This window comes from Callithrix jacchus, chromosome 12 (assembly GCF_049354715.1).
Source record: "Callithrix jacchus isolate 240 chromosome 12, calJac240_pri, whole genome shotgun sequence".
Taxonomy (NCBI): domain Eukaryota; kingdom Metazoa; phylum Chordata; class Mammalia; order Primates; family Cebidae; genus Callithrix; species Callithrix jacchus.
Genome location: NC_133513.1, coordinates 9,821,726 through 9,843,244, shown reverse-complemented (window position 1 = coordinate 9,843,244; position 21,519 = coordinate 9,821,726). Strand labels below are relative to the sequence as shown.

Sequence of the window (21,519 nt, the reverse complement as noted above, 5' to 3'; positions counted from 1 at the left end):
CAGACAGAGAACAAACTGAACCCTTTGAAATTTATTAAGACTGGTTTTGTAGCCCAGAATATTTTTTCTATGTTGGTCAGTATTCCATGTATGTTTGGAAAGAATGTGTGTTCTGCTGTTGTTGGGAAGAGTGTTCTATGAATATTGATTATATCAAGTTGGTCGAGAATGTTCTTCAAGTGTTTTATATGCTCCTCAGTTTCTTATTTACTTGTTTCATTGATTAGTGAAAGACGGGTATTGAAATCTCTGCTATAATTACAGATTTGTCTATTTCTCCTTGCAGTTCTATCACACTTTGCTTCATGTATTGAAGCTCTGTTATGAGGTATATAACTGTTTCCGATTATTATATCATTTTGATGAATCGACTCCCTTATTACCAAATGACCCTTTTTTCCTTTGGTAATACTTTGTGCTATGAAATCTACTTTGTCTGATATTAATATAACGACACCAGCCTTCCTTGATTAGGTTTAGCATGGAATATTACTTTGTCCTTTTCTTTTAACCTATGTTGTCTTCATATTTAGAGTGAATTTCTTATAAGCAGCATATATTTGGATACTGTCTTTTTTAATTGCATTTTAGGTTTTGGGGTAGATGTGGAGAACATGTAAGATTGTTGCTTAGGTACACGGCAGTGTGATTTGCTGCCTTCTTCCCCATCACCTATATCTGGCATTTCTCCCCATGCTATCTCTCCCCAACTCCTCACCCCCCACTGTCCCTCCCCTATTTACCCCCAACAGACCCCAGTGTGTGATGTTACCCTCCCTGTGTCCATGTGTTCTCATTGTTCAACACCTGCCTATGAGTGAGAATATGCAGTGTTTGATTTTCTGTTCTTGTGTCAGTTTGCTGAGAATGATGCTTTCCAGGTTCATCAATGTCCCTACAAAGGACACGAACTCATCATGTTCTTTGGCTGCAGAGTATTCCATGGTGTATATGTGCCACATTTTCCCTGTCCAGTCTACCATCAAAGGGCATTTGGGTTGGTTCCAAGTCTTTGCTATTGTAAACAGTGCTGCAGTGAACATTCGTGTGCATGTGTCCTTATAATAGAACAGGTTATAACCCTTTGGATATATACCCTGTAATGGAATTTCTATTTCTAGGTCCTTGAGGAGTCTCCACGCTGTCTTCCACAATGGTTGAACTAATTTGCACTCCCACCTACAGTGTAAAAGTGTTCTTATTTCTCCATATCCTCTCCAGCATCTGTTGTCTCCAGATTTTTTAATGATCGCCATTCTAACTAGCGTAAGATAGTATCTCAGTGTAGTTTTGATTTGCATTTCTCTAATGACCAGTGATGATGAGTATTTATTTCATATGTTTGTTGGCCTCATATATATCTTCTTTTATAAAGTGTCTGTTCATTTCCTTTGCCCATTTTTGAATGGGCATATTTTTTTCTTGTAAATCTGTTTTAATTCTTTGTAGATTCTGGAAATTAGTCCTTTGTCAGATGGGTAGGTTGCAAATATTTTCCTATTTTGTTGGTTGCCGATTCACTCTAATGACTGTTTCTTTTGCCGTGCAGAAGCTGTGGAGTTTGATTAGGTCCCATTTGTCTATTTTGGCTTTTGTTGCCAATGCTTTTGGTGTTTTAGTCATGAAGTCCTTGCCCGTGCCTATGTCCTGAATGGTTTTGCCTAGATTTTCTTCTTGGGTTTTTATGGTGTTAGGCCTTATGTTTAAGTCTTTAATCCATCTGGAGTTAATTTTAGTGTAAGGTGTCAGGAAGGGGGCTGAGCCTGATCACCTGGCTCCCTGCCTCAGATCCCTTTTTTTTTTTTCAGTTCAACAGGTGACTCTGTCTCCCAGCTGTCCCAGTCACCAGTTGAAATGGTGCCCGGATTTGTGTGATTTCTTGTGTGTAGACCTGCTGTGCCGGCTGAAACAGCCACACTGGAGATTAGTGGTGCTTTTTTGTTCGGGAATCTCCTGGCCTGTCTCCCTGTTTCAGTCCCCTTTTTTTCAGTTGAGCGGGTGACTGTGTCTCCCAGGTGTTCCAGTTGCCTGTTGAAAAGGCACCAGGATCTGTGTGATTTCTTGTGCAGCAACCCACTGTGCCGGCTGAAACAGCCGCACTGGAGATTCTTGGTGCTTTTTGGCCCAGGAATCTCCTGGCCTGCCTCCCTGTTTCGGTCCCCTTTTTATCAGTTGAACGGGTGACTCTGTCTCCCAGACACTCCAATCGCCAGCTAAAACTGCACCCAGACCCGTGTATTTTGTGCGGGGACCCACCGCACCAGCCAAAACAGCTGCACTGGCAACCCATGGGGCTCCTCTGCCCGGGAATCTCCTGGTCTGTGGGCAGTAAAAATCCATCTGGAAATGCAGCGTCCACTCACCCTCTGAGTTCTCGCTGGAAGCTGCAGTCCAGCTCGGCTCCTAATCGGCCATCTTGGATCCCTCCCCACCTGAAGTGTCAGATCAACAATTTTCAAAATGCTTTCACTGACCCAGTGGACATTCAGGAGCACATTGTTGAATTCCCAGGTATTTGTACAGTTTCTAAAGTTCCTCTTGCTATTGATTTCTACTTTTACTCTGTTGTGGTCTAAGAAAATACTTGACATGATTTAGATTTTTTAAAAATTTGTTGAGACTGGTTGGGTGGCCTAATGTGTGGCTTATCCTGGAGAATGTTCCATGGGCTGATGAGAAGAATGTGTATTCTGCAGCTGTTGGATAAGGCGTTTTGTAAACGTCTGTTATGTCCATGTGGTCTAGAATCCAGCCCTTGAAAAATCACCTCTGCTCAGACTTTAAGAGCTCATGTGGGCTTATGTAAATGAATGCAAATGACATGCAAATTGATCCACGTTCCCTGTGACTCCTCCTAGTACCTGGAAGAGACCCTTGGGATAACCCTGCTGGAGATAAGAGCCTGCACTGTCAGGAAGATGAACAAAATGATCCCATTTTTAATTTCTTAGGCAGTTTGTGTACGTCCCCAGGCCTTGCAAATTCAGAGATTTTGATCAAGGACATTAAACCAAACAATGAGGCTTACAACAAAGGGAGAAACGGCTGATAAGCCCCACTGCTCCCAGCCTCCCAGGGCCCCCTCAGCCCCACAAAGAGGCAATGGAACAGAGACCAGATGTTTTGGGGTCTCACTCCGTCTCAGACACACAAGCAGTTTAGAGATACCCCTTTGTGGCTGGGACTCGAGGGGCTACAACCGAATCGGCACTCCCCTCCCCAGATTTAGCTTGTCAAAGGTCAAGTGTCAGCATTTTTCTAAAACAGGCTGGCTAAGACCTCTGGTGTTAACTATGACTCTATTGGGTGTGAAAAGGCCAAGTCTGAATGTGCACACAAAAAAACATCACATGCTTTCTCTCCTGCTCTGCTGGGTTACATATCAAAGCAGCACATTCCAGAGAGCACCCTTAAGTACACTACAGGAGTTACAAAAACTGCCTGTCAATACTTTCCAAAGACATGTACTAAGGATGCTAGAGACCAGGCAGCTGACACGGTACAGGAGGCAGCTCTCAAATTCCAAAGAAGCAGAGGTGAGGATTGCATTGGGCACAGAGGGGTTTTCTTTGGGCTCACTCAGTATTCTTTTTTAAAAGCATGTATTTGTGTCAAAATTTACATTCTATCTAAAATACAGGATTTCTCTTTCTCTTGAAACATTGGCAGAAATGGCAACTTTAAGTTGAGAATCCGTCACAGACAGACTTATTAGAGGCGGCCAGAGGCTACCGCATTTAACTCGCCCTTAGTCGCATTTGCCACTGCTATCCCTTTTGTGAGCCTGATAAGGGACATCCAAGGTTTGAGATCTTTTATTCCTGTTGTTGTTATAGAGTTTTCCTAGTAGAGAAATATTTTGCTTTACTGAAGTAAGAAAACAAAAGACAGTCCCCAAAGACTGAGTATCTTTTCTCTGTCTCTCAGGCTGCAGTGCAGTGGCACAATCTTGGCTCACTGCAACCTCTGCCTCCTGGGTTCAACCGATTCTCCTGTCTCAGTCTCCTGAGTAGCCGGGATTGTAGGCCCCTGCCACCACATTCAGCTAATTTTTGTATTTTTAGTAGAGATGGGGTTTCACCATGTTGGCCAGAATGGTCTCTTATCTCTTGCCCTCTTGATCCGCCCATCTTGGCCTCCCAAAGAGCTGGGATTATGGATGTGAGTCACTGCCCCGGGCCAAGAATGAGTTTTTCAAAGCCTCTCTGCTTGCTTATTTTACCTGTTCAGCCTGTTTTAGCACCTTAACAATCCTTAAACTAGTATCTATCAGGGAATTCAACGATCTATGACAATAAAAGAATAATATGACTAATTACACATCATCCCAATATTAAGTAAATACTGCTGTGCTATGAATAGCAGTTAAAAATCGTTCAGATCACTTTGCATACCTGGCATTGTGTTGAGCACTTTATCTTTCATGATTATCACAAAGAACTAGGATGCAATTCCCGTCATTTGTACAGTTCCCGCTAGAGAATTGGGATGTAGAGGGTTCAAACAACTTGGCTACAATTCAGCAGCCCCTGAATGGCAGAACCGATACTGGCAACAAAGTCTACCTCTCTCTAGAGTCTTGGATATGGGGGGGGGGGTGCCCCATGTTGATCCTCCCTAAGATCTCTAAGAAAGTAAAAAAGCCATGTCTAGCACCTGTGCTTCCCCAGCATCCAGGAAATCCTTGTGAATTCAGCTCTCACTCTTGTATTGGAGATCTAACATCCGATCCCCAAAGAACACAGCATACCCCAACTACTCCATGCAGGTAGGTGTCCTTGGGAGAAATAGTCCAATCCCCATTTTGTGAAACTTTTTGAGAGAATGTCCAGAAGCCTACAACTCGTTCTACAGTTTTTCCTTATGTCACTGTTTTAACATCCTGAGAAGAGTATCCACATCCTCCAGGTTAGTAACTGCAATTTTCTATAATAGACAGGTATCCCATCACATTAAGAATTCAGTCTTATTTATCACTGGCAACTATGCAGCTGCTAAATCGTTTTCTGGATATGTGATTGAAGCAATGCAGGAATGTGATGCTGACTCTGATAACTCTATTTCATCACCTGGAGATGACCTGAAACTTTGATGGCTCTAGTAATTTATAATTTTGCTGAAGTATCATTTCTATGCTTTGTGAGAATGAATTATGTAGCTAATGAGTGAACCTCACTGATGGCTTAATTTTCTCATTTCAGTGTGACTTTATTGGTCCTGACTTACCCTTTTTGCCATAACTCTATCCTTTTGCTTATTAAGAACTTGAAAGGGTCCTATATTTTATCAATAACATTGCATTGCCATTTAAAGGGTATTTATTTGTAGTGACGATACTCATGAGTTAAAACTTGGGACAGCTTTGAGAACTACTTTTCTCTGAATACCAAAGTTCTCCATAACCTCCACTACAAAAGCCACAGTCTTTATAGAATTAGAATTTACACGATTGTTTATTTAGAAGACCCCATCATCTCAGCCCAAAATGTCCCAAAACTGATAAGCAACTTCAGCAAAGTCTCAGGATACAAAATCAAAGTGCAAAAATCACAAGCATTTTAAAAAATTAATTTATTTTAATTTAGGTGCATACTGTATCTGGCATTTCCCCCCATATTATCCCTCCCTAGCTTCCCAACCCCCCTTGTCTCTGCACTACCCCCCATAAATGCCCCCAGTGTGTGATGTTCCTCTTCCTGAGTATATGTTCTCTTTGTTCAACATCCATCTATGACTGAGAACATACAGTGTTTGGCTTTCTGTTTTTGTGTCAGTTTGCTGAGAATGATGGTTTCTAGATACATCTAAGTCCCTAAAAAGGACAGGAGCTCATCGTTTTTGTTTGTTTGCTTTTTTTTTTTTTAATTGGATTTTAGGTTTTGGGGTAGATGTGAAGAACATGTAAGATTGTTGCTTAGGTACACACATGGCAGTGTGGTTTGCTGCCTTCCTCCCCATCACCTATATCTGGCAATTCTCCCATGTTATCTCTCCCCAACTCCTCACCCCCCGCTGTCCGTCCCCTATTTACCCGCCCCCCCACAGACCCCAGTGTGTGATGCTCCCCTCCCTGTGTCCATGTGTATGAGTGAGAACATGCGGTGTTTGATTTTCTGTTCTTGTGTCAGTTTGCTGAGAATGATGGTTTCCAGGTTCAACCATGTCCCTAGAAAGGACATGAATGCATTGTTTTTTATGGCTGCATAGTATTCCACGGTGTCTATGTGCCACATTTTCCCTGTCAAGTCTATCATCGATGGACATTTGGGTTGGTTCCAAGTCTTTGCTATTGTAAACAGTGCCCACTGTTTATTGGAAAATGAACCCACCCAGTAATGGGATTGCTGGGTCAAATGAAATTTCTATTTCTAGTTCTTTGAGGAATCTCCACACTGTTTTCCACAATGGTTGAACTAATTTGCACTCCCACCAACAGTGTAAAAGTGTTCCTGTTTCTCCACATCCTCTCCACCATCTGCTGTCTCCAGATTTTTTAGTGATCACCATTCTAACTGGCGTGAGATGCTATCTCAATGTAGTTTTGATTTGTATTTCTCTAATGACCAGTGATGATGAACATTTTTTTGTATGTTTGTTGGCCTCATGTATGTCTTTTGTAAAGTGTCTGTTTATATCCTTCACCCACTTTTGAATGGGCTTGTTTTTTTCTTGTAAATCTGTTTTAATTCTTTGTAGATTCTGGATATTAGGCCTTTGTCAGATGGGCAGACTGCAACAATGTTTTCCCATTCTGTTGGTTGCCAGTTAACTCTAATGACCATTTCTCTTGCTGCGCAGAAGCTGTGGAGTTTGATTAGGTCCCATTTGTCTATTTTGGCTTTTGTTGCCAATGCTTTTGGTGTTTTAGTCATGAAGTCCTTGCCCACACCTATTTCCTAAATGGTTTTGCCCAGATTTTTTCTAGGGTTCATATGGTATTAGGTCTTATGTTTAAGTGTTTAATCCATCTGGATTTAATTTTACTGTAAGGTGTCAGGAAGGGGTCCAGTTTCTGCTTTCTGCACATAGCTAGCCAGTTTTCCCAACACCATTTATTAAACAGGGAATCCTTTCCCCATTGGTTGTTTTTGTGGGATTTGTCAAAGATCAGATGGTTGTAGATGTGTGGTATTGCCTTCAAGGCCTCTGTTCTGTTCCACTGGTCTAATCTCTGTTCTGGTACCAGTACCATGCTGTTTTGATTAGTGTAGCCTTTGTAGTATAGTTTGAAGTCAGGTAGTGTGATGCCTCCAGCTTTGTTATTTTATTTATTTATTGCTTAGAATTGACTTGGCTATGCAGGGGCTCTTTTGGTTCCATATGATGTTGAAGGTGGTTTTTCCAGTTCTGTGAAGAAGGTCATTGGTAGCTTGATGGGGATAGTGTTGAATCTGTAAATTACTTTGGGCAGTATGGCCATTTTCACGATATTGATCCTTCCTAACCATGAACATGGAATGTTTCTCCATCTGTTTGTGTCCTCTCTTATTTTGTTGAGCAGTGGTTTGTAGTTCTCCTTGAGGAGGTCTTTTACGTTCTTTGTTAGTTGTACTCCTAAGTATTTTATTCTCTTTGTAGCAATTGTGAATGGCAGTTCATTCTTGATTTGGCTCTCTTTCAGTCTGTTATTGGTGTATAGGAATGCTTGTGATTTTTGCACATTGATTTTGTATCCTGAGACTTTGCTGAAGTTGCTTATCAGTTTCAGGAGATTTTGGGCTGAGACAATGAGGTTTTCTAGATATTCAATCATGTCGTCTGTAAATGGAAATGATTTGACTTTCTCCTTCCCTATTTGAATACCCTTTATTTCTTTTTCTTGCCTGATTACTCTGGATAGAACTTCCAGTACTATATGAATAGGAGTGGTGAGAGAGGGCATCCTTGTCTAGTGCCGGATTTCAAAGGGAACGCTTACAGTTTTTGCCCATTCAGTATGATATTGGCTGTGGGTTTGTCGTAAATAGCTAAATACGTTCCATCAATACCTAGTTTATTGAGGGTTTTTAGCATAAAGAGCTGTTGAATTTTGTCAAAGGCCTTCTCTGCATCTACTGAGATTATCATGGTTTTTGTCTTTGCTTCTGTTTATGTGGTGAATTACGTTTATAGACTTGCGTATGTTGAACCAGCCTTGCATCCCCGGGATGAATCCTACTTGATCGTGCTGGATAAGCTTTTTGATGTGCTGTTGCAATCGGTTTGCCAGTATTTTATTGAAGATTTTTGCATCTATGTTCATCATGGATATTGGCCTGAAGTTTTCTTTTCTTGTTGAGTCTCTGCTGGGTTTTGATATTAGGATGATGTTGGTCTCATAAAATGAGCTAGGGAGGATTCCCTCCTTTTGTATTGTTTGATAGAGTTTCAGAAGGAATGGAATCAGCTCCTCTTTGTACATCTGGTAGAATTCAGCTGTGTACCCGTCTGGACCTGGACTTTTTTTGTTTGGTAGGCTCTTGATTGCCGCCTCTACTTCAGCCCTTGTTATTGGTCTATTCAGGGTTTTAACTTCCTCCTGGTTTAGTCTTTGTGGAGTACAAGTGTCTAGGAATTTATCAGTTTCTTTCTGGTTTACTGGTTTATGTGAGTAGAGCTGTTTGTAGTAATCTCTGATGGTGGTTTGTATTTCTGTGGGATCAGTGGTGATACCCCCTTTATCATTTTTTACTGCATCTATTTGATTATTTCCCTTTTCTTTTTTATTAATCTGGCTAGTGGTCTATTTTGTTAATGTTTTCAAAAAACCAGGTCCTGCATTTACTGATATTTTGAAGGGTTTTTAGTGTCTCTATCTCCTTCAGTTCTGCTCTGATCTTAGTTATCTGCTAGCTTTTGAGTTTTTTTGATCTTTCTCCCCTACCTCTTTCAATTTTGATGATAGGGTGTTGATTTTAAATCTTTCCTTCCTTCTCATGTGGGCATTTATTGCTATAAATTTCCCTCCCTACGCTGCTTTAAAGGTGTCCCAGAGATTCTGGTTGGTTTGGAAGAACATCTGTATTTCTGCCTTCATTTCATGGTTTATCCAGTCGACACTTGGAAGCAAATTGTTCAGTTTCCAAGTGGTTGTGTGGGTTTGAGTGTGTGCTTGTTCCTGAGTTCTAGTTTGATTGTGCTGTGGTCTGATAGACTGTTTGTTATGATTTCCGTTCTTTTGCATTTGATGAGTTATTTGCTTCCAATGATGTGACCAATTTTAGAGTAAGTGCAGTGTGGTGCTGAGAAAAATGTATATTCTCTGGATTTAGGGTGGAGCATTCTGTATATGTCTATTATACCTGCTTGGTCCAGGCTCTGCATTCAAGTCCTGGATATCCTTGTTAATTTTCTGTCTGGTTGATATGTCTAATATCGACAGTGAAGTGCTAAAGTCTCCCACTATTATTGTGTGAGAGTCTAAATATTGTTTTAGGTCATTAAGAACTTGCTTTACATATCTGGGTGCTCCTGTATTGGGTACATATGTATTTGGCATAGTTAGCTCTTCTTGTTGGATTGATCCTTTTACCATTATGTAGTGTCCTTCTTTGTCTCTCTTGATCTTTGTTGGTTTGAAGTCCATTTTATCAGAGACTAGGGTTGCAACCCCTGCTTTATTTTGTTCCCAACTTGCTTAGTAAATCTTCTTCCATCCCTTTATTTTGAGTCTATGTGTGTCTTTGCATGTGAGATGGGTTTCCCGAATACAGCACACTGATGGGTTTTGACTTTTTATCCAGTTTGCCAGTCTGTGTCTTTTGATTGGGGTGTTTAGGCCTTTACATTCAATGTTACTATTCTTATGTGTGAATTTGAAAGTGCCATTTTGTTACTGGCTAGTTTTCTTTCCCATTAGTGGACTCATTTTCTTCATTGCATATTTGGTCTTTGCCACTGGTTTGCTTTTGCAGTGTCTGGTACTTGTTCCTTTCTGTGCTTAGTGTTTCTTTCAGGAGCTCCTGTAGGGCAGGTCTGGTGGTGACAAAATCTGAGTAATTTCTTGTCCGTAAAGGATTCTATTATTTCGCCTTCACTTATGAAGCTTAGTTTGGCTGGATATGAGAGTCTGGGTTGAAAGTTCTTTTAAGGATGTTGAATATTGGCCCCCACACTCTTCTGGTTTGTGGAGTTTCTGCTGAGAGATCCACTGTGAGTCTGATTGGCTTCCCTCTGTGGGTGACCTGACCTATTTCTCTGGCTGCTCTTCATATTTTTCCCTTCATTTCAACCCTGGTGAATCTGACGATTATGTGCCTTGGGGTTGCTCTTCTTGAGGAATATCTTTGGGGAGCTGTCTGTATTTCTTGAATTTGAAATTTGGACTGCCTTGCTAGGCTTAGAAAGTTCTCCTGGTTAATATCTTGGAGCGTGTTTACCAGCTTGGATTCATTCTCTTCAGCATCTTTGGGTACACTGATCAAGCATAGGTTAGGTCTTTTCATGTAATCCCCTATTTCTTGGAGGCTTTGTTCATTTCTTTTCACTCTTTTTTCTCTTACTTCATTGAGTTGATATTCCATCCTTCTTCTGCTTGATCTATTTGGCTATTAAAACTTGTGTTTGCCTCACAGCAGTTCCCCTGCTGCGTTTTTCAACTCCACAAAGTTGTTTATGTTCTTCTCTAAGCTGGTTATTCTAGTTAGCATTTCATCTAACCTTTTTTCAAGGATTTGGTTCCTTTAGCTCAGAAAAGTTTATTAATCCACCTTCAGAAGCCTGTTTGTCAATTTGTTGCAGTCCTTCTCAGTTATGATGTGATCCTGTGTTGTTGAGGAGTTGGGATCCCTTGAAGGAGAAGAGGTGGGTCTTTGATGGTTTTATCTTTTTTAGGCTGGTTTTTTCCCATCTTTGTGGGTTTACCTGGCTGTGTTGTCAGGGAGCTGCTTGATGAGGTCACTTGTCGGCCTGTGGAGGTGCCACTGGGTTTCTAGGGACTCCTTCAGGTTACTATGGAAGCTTCCCATGTCTTTTTTGTTTATACTGGAAGATTAGGCCCGCCTCTTCCGCTGACCTATAGGCACTGCTGGGTCATCAAGAATGCCATCTCATTGCTACATAGGCTTCCTGTGTTTTTTATTAAAACTTGTAGTGCAGTCCCAACCCTCTAGTTGTGGGTTGCGCCCTTCCTCCAGTGGGCTGGATCATTCAGGGTTTATCTCAGACTATGGTACTGGCTGTGCAACCTGCTAGAGTCAGAGCTTCAGCCCTCTGGGGTTTGTGGGTGAGGATAGGGACCCACCCAGCTGCAGCCAGCTGTCTGTCTCCCCATTTTAGCTTCCTCCCTCTGGTCCTGGGGTCGGGGCCTGCCCAGCTGCTTCCAATTATAGCTCCCTCTCTCTCTGGGCAGAGGGAGTGGGGGGCGATAGCTCAGTCCGTGGGCTCTTATTCAACTCTGCACTTGTAATTCTTGGCACTTGACTGGCAAAGATCCCCTGTTCTGTGTATTGCTGAGGCTTTGGGGGAAGGGCTGTATCAGGACCAGAGTGCCCAAGGGGAGCCTCTGATTTGCCAGTCAGATGCACCTTCTGGGTGAAGCAGCACCCCTCCCCGCCTCAGTCTGCCTTGAGTGGGCTTTGCTCACCATCGGACTTGACCAATGAAATGCAGCTGGTACCTCAGTTGGAGCTAGGAGATCTCTGGATTTGTGTGTCTCTGTTGCTGGGTGTTGTGCACTGGAGTTGTGTCTAATTGGCCATGTTGGATCTCCCACAAGCATTCTTATACACCAATAACAGACTTAAAGAGAGCCAAATCAGGAACAAACTGCCATTCACAGTTGCTACAAAGAGAATAAAATACCTAGGAATACAACTAGCAAAGGATGTAAAGGACCTCTTCAAGGAGAACTACAAACCACTGCTCACCGAAATCAGAGAGGACACACACAGATGGAGAAACATTCCATGCTCATGGTTAGGAAGGATCAATAATAATTAATTTATAGATTCAACACTATCCCTCTCAATCTACCAATGGTGTTCTTCACAGAACTGGAAAAAACCACCTTAAACTTCAATAACTGAGTATATATACAAAGGATTATAAATCGTTCTACTATAAGGACACATACACACTAACGTTCATTGCAGCACTGTTTACAATAGCAAAGACTTGGAACCAACCTAAATGCCCACCGATGAGACTGGACAGGGAAAATGTGGCACATATACACCACGGAATACTATGCAGTCATCAAAAACGACGAGTTCGTGTCCTTTGTAGGGACAGGGATGAGCTATCATTGTCAGCAAACTGACAAGAACAGAAAGCTAAATACCACATGTCCTTACTCATAGGTGGGTGTTGAACAATGAGAACCATATACACAGGGAGGGGAGCATCACACACTAGGGTCTGTGGGGGGCAACTAGGGGACGGACAGCAGGGAGTTGGGGAGAGAGAACATGGGGAGAAATGCCAGATATAGGTGACGGGGAGGAAGGCAGCAAACCACAGTGCCATGTATATACCTATCCAGCAATCCTGCATGTTCTTTACATGTACCCAAGGACCTAAAGTGCAATACAATATATATATATGTGTGTGTACATACATACACATACATACACACATATTTATATATATATAATTCTCCCATGACTGACTATCCATCTGCCCCTTAGGTTCCATACTCAGTATGTGTGATAGGCACAATTTTGAGTACCTTTTTGTACATACAGAGATGAGAGACCCACATGACTTGTTCCCGGAAACTGAGTGCACCACTACCTGGACTCGGACACGGGCTATGCATGGCAACATGCAGCAGGAACATGAGGTTGCACATTTAATTTGTTGTTACTGTAGTTAGCTGCCATTTGAGTGCACTTGTACAAGAAGACAAAGGGACAGTGATTCCTGATACACACAGGCATGGCCACAAGATTCTGTTACTTTATAATAAGCTGTGCCACTGCACTTCGGCCTGGGTGATGACGTGAGACACCGTCTCACAAAAGAAAAAGCTGTAGTAATTGCTTCATGTGTGTCTAGTGCACTTAAAATGCTTCACATAATGCATACCTCATGTTCCAGAAAGGCTAGTTATTTGTAAATTGGCTTTCAATGGTGTTTTAAAAAACCCTACAGGTCTAGTTGTCAGTCCCTGGGCATAAAATTGATCTGTAACTCTTTCTTTAAATATACACGCAGATGGCTTATGGAATAATACTGGACTTTTCTTGCTCCAGTTTCTGACTCGACACACATGAGAAGCTATGCATAAGCGTGCAAGCACACGTGTGCCTGGGCAGCTGTGCACGTTCGTAATTAAACAGCATGCCCGATCATCAGGTTGATAAATCTGGCAAGTTTCAGAACTGTTACTTCTAGCCAAGCAGAAAGGCTTCCTGACACATAAATCAGAGGTTAGCTTCAGTTTTAGCATTTAAAGTCTGCTATGAAAATAGTCTATACCATTTAAGGGCATGTCTTACTTGATAAAGCTGAGCAAAACAGTCAGCAGAATAATTCTTCTGGTCTTTACAATGTAGAGCCCTATCATAGAGAGAGTTGAATGATGCCCCTTTTAAAATTGAGAACAAACTGACTGTTGAATGGGTAGTCACTGGCAAAGGAAACAGGAGAAGAAATCAGTAATTGATCATTCTTGCTTATCCCAGGGAAATGAAAACAATTATATAACAATCAGTATTTAGTTCTGATTGAATCAATTTATCTGTTTTGTGTGATATTATGTAACCACTGAAACAGTCTAATCTGTATATATAAACATGGAAAGAATTCTATAAAAAGCCAATTTAAATGGCAGGTGCATCATGATATTCACATAAAAATGTATACAATACTGTGAAAACTATACTATAAATGAACACCTACTACATGTGTAGGCACAAATATGCAAAATAGAACTATAAACAATGTGTAAAAGTGGCTTCCTCTGAGAGGGAGGTAGGAAACCAGGGTGGCAATGGGGTTATGTTAAATATATTTTTGAGATATCTGTAATTTTTTTTTTACTTTAAAAAAATCGAAAGCTTTAATTGCACATGGAAATACAGCAGTGTAAAATTCCATATATCTCCTTTTGACGTAACAAAGTTATATCACCTTTATAAACCTATAAGTCAAAAAAAAACACTGCCAGTCTCACAACTGAGCGCAACCATTATTAGCGTTTTGGCTACTATAATTTACCTGAAGTTATGCTGTAAGTAGGTTTTTCAATTTTTCATTACAAGATCCTTAATGGTCTTTATTCTGCTCATCTTAATGGGTATAATCTACCACGTGCATATACTTCAACTTACTGCATTGCTTCATTTTTAGTAACTCATGTGAAGGTTTGAGAAGTATGACTGATTAAAAACAGAACCGTATTGTCCTGATGGGGTCTGCAATACACAGCAAAATTCACAACTAGCCCAAAATCACAACGCCCAGCAGCCCAGAGAGGAATGAAACACCCGATCACACATTCTGCTCACCCTGTGGAACTCAGACATGAGGTGTCCTCCAAAGCACTTCAAATGGCTAATCTCCCTGGAGAAGACTGAAAGCCAGAATAAACTGTGACTATACTTCCAGGAATGATTAATCATCATCAACAAGGAGATGGTATTGAAAAGCAAAAAAAACCCAAAAAACTAAACCTCAAATTCTCCCCTCAACTTACGATAATAACCAATCAGATTACAAAATTAATTTCCAAGTAACTACTGCATCTCAGTCCCAAAGAAGAATTAAGAAAGAGGAGGAGGACATCACACTTAACCTCAACAGTCCATTTGCCTTTGCTGTGAAAATGATCTTTCTTACTGATGTAGGCGGTTCACTGTAGCCGGTCAGTAGTGAAAACACAGTGTCAATGCCCAGGCAAACAATGTTGTCATAGAATCTGATTAAATTAAAAGATTCAGAGGTAGAGAGAATTTCTTGCAAAAGGCCGATCGATCTCTACTTACCATTTGTGTAAGGGTTGACGGTCTTTTTATTTGTCATTACACGTGCTGTGGCATTATTTACCTATGTACATAGAAAACTCAAATAAGCGCATATTCCATGGCCAGCTCCCAATTTAATTAGTTGCATGCATTATGACCGTGATTTACTTATTAAAAAAAGAAAACTAAAAACGAAAATGCATTTTAATTTATAAAAGGCAGTAGGTGCATAACAAAATCATACATTTTAAAATTACATTTACTTCATAACCGTTTAACTTACAAATCATTTCAATAAAGCAATGTCATATCATTAAGAGTTTAATAAAGAGACAGTAAAAGCAAATTAAAAGATACTGCATAATTGAAGATTTAAAAAAGCATGCGTGTACTCCATGGTAACATAGAAACGATAAATATTTTTTAAACATAAAATAAAGTTCATATGAAGGAGCATGCAGTGGAGAAGAGGGAGGAGACAAAGTACAAGGGAACGTAAATGTCAAAAAAAAGGGACAAACACGTCTTAGCCGTGTGCAACACTTCAGGAGGAAAGAACCATCGGGAAAGCAACATCTAGCATTCAACACTGGGAACAAGAGCCTTTGACATCGCAAGAATTAACGAAACCATTCAAGCTTTAAAGTCACAGCTAACAAAAGGATAAAAGAGAAGGGTGCATTGTTTAACACAATATGGAATTAACAATCTGAGTAAGATGTGCACCGGTCATAACTCAATCCAGTCAGTGCCTCCCAGGCTAGCTTAGAACGTACACTCAATTACAGGCGTACCAATACCCAAAAAAAGAGAGCATCAAGAAAACTTAATACAAGTCAAAAAAATTCACGTGGTATATATATGTATATAGATATATCAGCACTAAGTACGTGAAACGGCAGATGGACTTCACCACTTACCATTCACCGCCATCGCCAGCATGGGTTTGTATACAGTTACCATGGTTACTGAGAGTTTGGTGAGGGGCCTAAGCGTTATCGTCGAAGGGGAAAATGAAAGGCAAAATATGCAACATCTTACTCCAAAGACTAAAGCATTTTTAACTGGTATTAAAAAAAAAAAAAAAGTTTTAACAAATATGACCCTGTGGCTATGTTGCAGGAGATCCCAGTGGTACAAATAGCAGACTCCGAGTGTCAGCATTTTGGCATTTCTGCTTTCCATGAACAGGGGCCAGATACTGAACAGGAAAATCCTGTTTGTTTGATTATTCACTTTATTATCAAAAGAATACAGAAATTCAAACTGGCTTCTTAAAAAAAAAAAAAATGAGACATTTAGTAAAAACCTCTCATTTTTTTTTTTAAATCTTTTTGTTTTCCCATTTTGGTTTAATTTGCAAACCACTGTGGATCCCTCTTCAACCCTGAAGTGGAAAGAAAAAGAAAAAGAAACTGTTCTGTATTTTGTTTGGATTGCAACCCTGTCTATTCTTTTTGGAACCTACTGCACCCATTGATTATAAAACATGGAAATTAACACAAAGGAAACAAAACCCTTTACAATTAACCTTTCTTTTGTCTCAAGTTTGCCATCCACCTTTCAGCAGTAATAAGATAACATAACAAAATTAAAAAAAAAAAAAGTAAGGCCAGTTTTCCTTTTTATATATAAATATATATATATATAAACGATGAGGGGGAAATAGGGTCACATACAAGACGCCAGTGATGCATCTGGAACAACGAATGAGCGTGAAGCAGACATTTATAAAAAAGAGGAAAAGGAAAATATTTTGAACATGCACCTCGATTTTACGGCCCTCTACCACGGTGCCGTGTAATTTCTCCCTCGCCCTGTCGGCATCGGCACTATTTTCGAAAGTTACGAAACCAAATCCCTGCATGCAGGAGGGAGAAGGGAAAACAACATGCAGATTATTATTTCAGTCAACGACCACTTGGAAACGTTCTCTCGCTTTAATTTCTATTTCTTGTCCTGGCTTCAGTTCTGTAACATGCAAATTAGAGAAATTATAAGAGTCCAGAGATGTGCAATAATTAAGCGACAAATGTGAACAAGATTTTTTTTCTGTCCCCAGTTAGCTGTAACCCCTGAAGAATTCAAAGAAGGATACCAAAAATACCTTTCTAAATGTCACTACGGAAGAAAATAAATCTACCAAAAAGAAAATGAGATCAAAATAAATGTACAGTATCTTCACAGAGAATAAAATGAAATAACGAGGAAAAGAAAAGGGAACCACTTTTCTGACATGCAAATTAAAAATAAAATGAAATAAAAACGTGTGCACGAAATTCAACAATGAATGCCAAAACCCTCTAACATTGCCTACAGAGTCATGCTGTGTGGTTTAAAGAACGTCTCTTCTTCATGCAGTTTTAGGGTTATTCAAATTTGTCAATTCTACAGCCTTTACTTCTCAAAAACAAAAGTTAAAAGCCTAAAAAAAGGAAAGACCTGTTTTTGGTAACAAATCTTAAGCTCTCTGGTCTAATAAACAAAAAAGTCACATGAAATGAATAGAAATAAACTTCCGTTGATTCAAAATACAAACAATTCAATGTTTGTGTTCAGACTTTCCCGCTCTTCAAACAGCATACATGCTTTGGGTCTGACAACCTTCCATATTACGTGGTTAACCAGAAAGGGAAAGGTGTACCCACATTGAAAAGTTCTAGCATTAGGTCAGCATTTATTTTTCACATCAACAGGTAGCAAAGAAACTTCGTTAATGTAACTTGTAATAACATTCTGGCCACTTCCTCTTTTACTGATAGGTAACAAATACACCCTTGAATTCACCACGGGTACATTTGGCTCTTGATACTTCAGCCTCAAAAAACCACCCCACTAAACTGCATATTGTCAAAACCCCTATTTTGTCTTCACTGACATTGTTCCTAAGAGTACAGAAAATGACATATTTTTAAAGCCCCTAAAAATGTTTGTACATCTTGTTCAGAAATATACACCAACCTTTCAAACAATTTCCATGTAAATTTGCCCAGCTCTTTCTGATTTCTCACTGCAAAGTGGGTGCAATAATGGAGTATTTTGGGGCTCCTCTTAGCATCAAATAACCCTTGTTGGCTCCAGGCTTAGTCGGGACATGATAATACTCAGTTTTACCAAAGAAATGCACAATTACAAAGGCATGGTAGTTACAATCACCTGGTGTAACTCCTAATCCTACATTAGATCTCTATAATGGCCTCCAAATTTAAGGCTGAAGAGGTATTGTCTATGGGGCTGGCTAAGAGAAAGTTTCAACAGTCAGAACGGGCTCATCAGCAACAGAGGACGGAGATGTGGATGTATTCAGCTGAGGGTCCATGATCATTGCTGGGATTCTATAGACAGCTGTAAGTCAGTATCCACTACAGATTAGTTACAAGCCCCTGCGCCCCAGATACCCAAATCCTCGCACATCCAGGTCCTATAGTCATCCCGTGGAACGTGAGTATAGAGGAAAATCGGTTCTCTGTGTATACGGGTCGCACATCCTGGGAATACTGCCTTTGGTTGAAAAGCAATTCACATATAAGTGGACCTGCACAGTTCAAACCCATGTTGTTCAAGGGTGAACTGTATCAAGAAAAAATACTTTGCTTTTCTTTGGCGGATTGAACCCAATTACCTTCCATAATCTGTCCCATAGTGAGGATCTGAGAGTGGGATAAGGCTGAATCACCTGATTAAGATCATTTGCTCCATAACAGAAGGGTCTTGCCTAGTCTTTCAGGATGCCCACGTTGGATTTGCAAATATGCTTGCTAACTAAATAGCTTGGAAATGATTGTTCTTCAAAGGGAAAAAAGACAGAATTTAGGGGGATTTCGCTCTATTTGACAGTTCTCACTCTTGGCCAGTGTATCTCAAACTTAGCTACACATCAGAAGGAACTTGGGAGCACATTAAACGTTCAGATTCCCGAGATTGGCTTTGTATCCACTGGATGAGAATCCCAGAACGGACTCCAGAAATCTGTTTGTTTACAGAGCTTAAAATGTATGGCCCAGCGATTTAATTTCCATGACCTCTCATTTCACTGTGTGTGATCGAAAGCACCAAAAGAAGGTTTTGGGCCAGAGATGGTGGCTCACACCTGTAATTCAAGCACTTTGAGAGTCCAAGGCAGGAGGAACATGGCAAAACCTCATCTCTACCCAAAAAAATTTAGCTTGGTGTAATGGCATGCCCCTTTGATCCCAGCTTGAGCCCAGGAGATTGAAGCGGCAGTGAGCCATGATCACACCCCTGCACTCCAGCCTGGGTGACAGAGCAAGACCCTGTCTCAAAATCTAAAACAAAAACTAAAAAACGTAGCGGGTTGTGATGGCCTGCACCTGTTGTCTTAGCTATTTGGGAGGCTGAGGTGGGAGCATTCACTGCTTGAGCCCGGGAGGCTGAGGCTGCAGTGAGCTGTGATCGCACCCGTGTACTCCAGCCTGGGTGAGACCCTGTCTCCCTTGTCTCAAAAAGCGAAGATTTTCATTCTTGTAGTAAGTAGAATTTTATATTGCTGCTTTCTATAGATTTTTCAGAAGGATATCTGACTTGGTTACTTGAAGCTTACATGTAGAGGTAAAGCCAAAATCACACGTCCCAGGCTTCTTGGCAACATTCTCTTCCTCCCTGATACACCTGACTTCCTAGCAACCAAAGCCATGCCACATGTTCCAAAAGGAACTACAGAAACTAGGACTGTGGATTTACAGCCTCTCACTAGGCAAGAAGAGAAAATCCGTAGACCCAGTGTACAGCTGGAGGGCGAGCGGGCATCACTTCTGCCCATGGGACCTAGCAGTCACTGTTACCACAGCACCGGGGAGAACACAGCCAGGTGACACTGAACACTCACCCACCTGTCCAACATTATCCTCAAGAATCTTGCTCTCATGCTTCCTGTCTGAACCCAAGGCAAACCTACTGCCCTGAAATCAGCATTATGTACATTTAGGAGAGAACAAGGTAGAGAGAGAAATAATAGATTTTGAATACCAAGGAAGCGGCACATACTAAAAACGAAATGGCCTCATCTGTTCTCATCAAGGTCTCACTTTTTAAGTGAAGAGAATACATTGATCTTTTTTTATGATTATTCTCATTGTTATTATATTCTGCTAAACTTCCCTCTTTTCTTGTCAGCTACTCTGTACTCCTCAAGTTTAGAGCTGATTAATTGAGATTTGACAAAGTTGGGTCCAAAAAGAACTTGCTTCCAGAAACAGTCCTCGAAAAGCCAAACAGACTTTCCTACCCGTTCCTTTGGACAATTCTACCTCCCACCGAGACAGACAGGAGAGTGGCATGGTCTCCCTGGGTCATCGGGTTATCAAAATTCTCACCTGGGTGTTGCTATGGAGCCAGAGACCTCACCGGGTCCTTACCATGAGTGAGGAACCTTTGCTAAGAAGCACAAGGTGCCAGGCAACATTGAGAGCAGGTGCTAAGGTTGTTTCTTCTGACCTGCCTCATGGTCAGAATTCTAACTCAAGAAAACAGCAATTTGCAGTTTTTAAAAAGATGATGAATATTTTTACCTCTGCCTTAAAAAGCAGAACAAAAGAAGCACATTTTGAGCATGGCTTGCTGAGCACAGGGCTGGGTTTGATGCTGATGTGTAACTGCTTAAAAAATCCAGACTGCAAGAAAAGGGGCAAGAGAGAGGAGTCAGAGACACACCTTCCAGAGTTTACCTTCAGTGCTACTAAAGAGAAGAAATCTGTGGCCTGTGCCCTGTCATGAGCAGGGACAATTAGTAGGGCAGATGATGGGACTCTTAAGAGGATTGCCAGACTGGCATGGTTTGCTTACTTTAAAATATTTTTGTAAATCATACATTCTGATCCTTCTGAATCCTATTGTTCTTTTTTCTTGTCTTTGGTATTTTTAGGTGATAGCTTCCTTTTTTGCATTCATGCAAATGCAACGTTTTATCTTTTATTTTTTTTGAGACGAGTCTCGCTCTGTTGCCAGGCTGGAGTGCAGTGACACAATCTCGGCTCATTGCAACCTCCGTCTCCTGGGTTCGAGTGATTCTCCTGCCTCAGCCTCCTGAGTAGCTGGGACTACAGAGATGTGGCACCACGCCCAGCTGACTGTTGTATTTTTAGTAGAGACGGGGTTTCACCATGTTGGCCAGGATGGTCTCTGTGTCTGCACCTCATGACCTTCCCGCCTTAACTCCCCGAAGTGCTGGGATTACAGGTGTGAGCCACTGTGCCCAGCCTACCATTTTATAGCTTAAATAAAGGCTTAAGCAAAGCACCCTGGCTGGATGAATGTACAGATTTTTCATCTTATATGAAAAACCCAGTCCTCTAGTTGCTTGTGCAGAAAACTCATGTTTAGAAGAGGGAAGCTGTTTCTGAGCATCTGAAGATTCCTTTTCCAGTGGGTCTCTGAGCCTCTCATCCCGCTTTCATTCCAGTGACCTGTGCACATGCAACCCCTTTTGTCTGCAGGACATGCCTCTTTCCCCTTCCTGGGAAATTCTTACTAATCTCTCTCTCTTAGCTGAAAGGTTCCTTCTTTCTAGAAGCCTTCTCATCTTCTCACGGTGTCAGTCTCCCTGTCTGGACTCTCAGCAGCCTCTCTCATCACCAAAGCACAGCATAGAATAGTGCACTCACCCATCATCCTAGTC

At 41.1% G+C, this 21,519-nt stretch overlaps 1 protein-coding gene across 1 annotated transcript in view; it reads right to left on the bottom strand.

The window, feature by feature from the left end:
- Positions 1-21,519, bottom strand: part of RBFOX1 (RNA binding fox-1 homolog 1) — a 2,602,982-nt gene that overhangs the window by 118,135 nt on the left and 2,463,328 nt on the right. Inside the window, 2 exon segments of the mRNA XM_078344605.1 lie at positions 14,907-14,967; positions 16,654-16,746. Of these exon segments, the coding sequence (XP_078200731.1) occupies positions 14,907-14,967; positions 16,654-16,746 (154 nt within the window).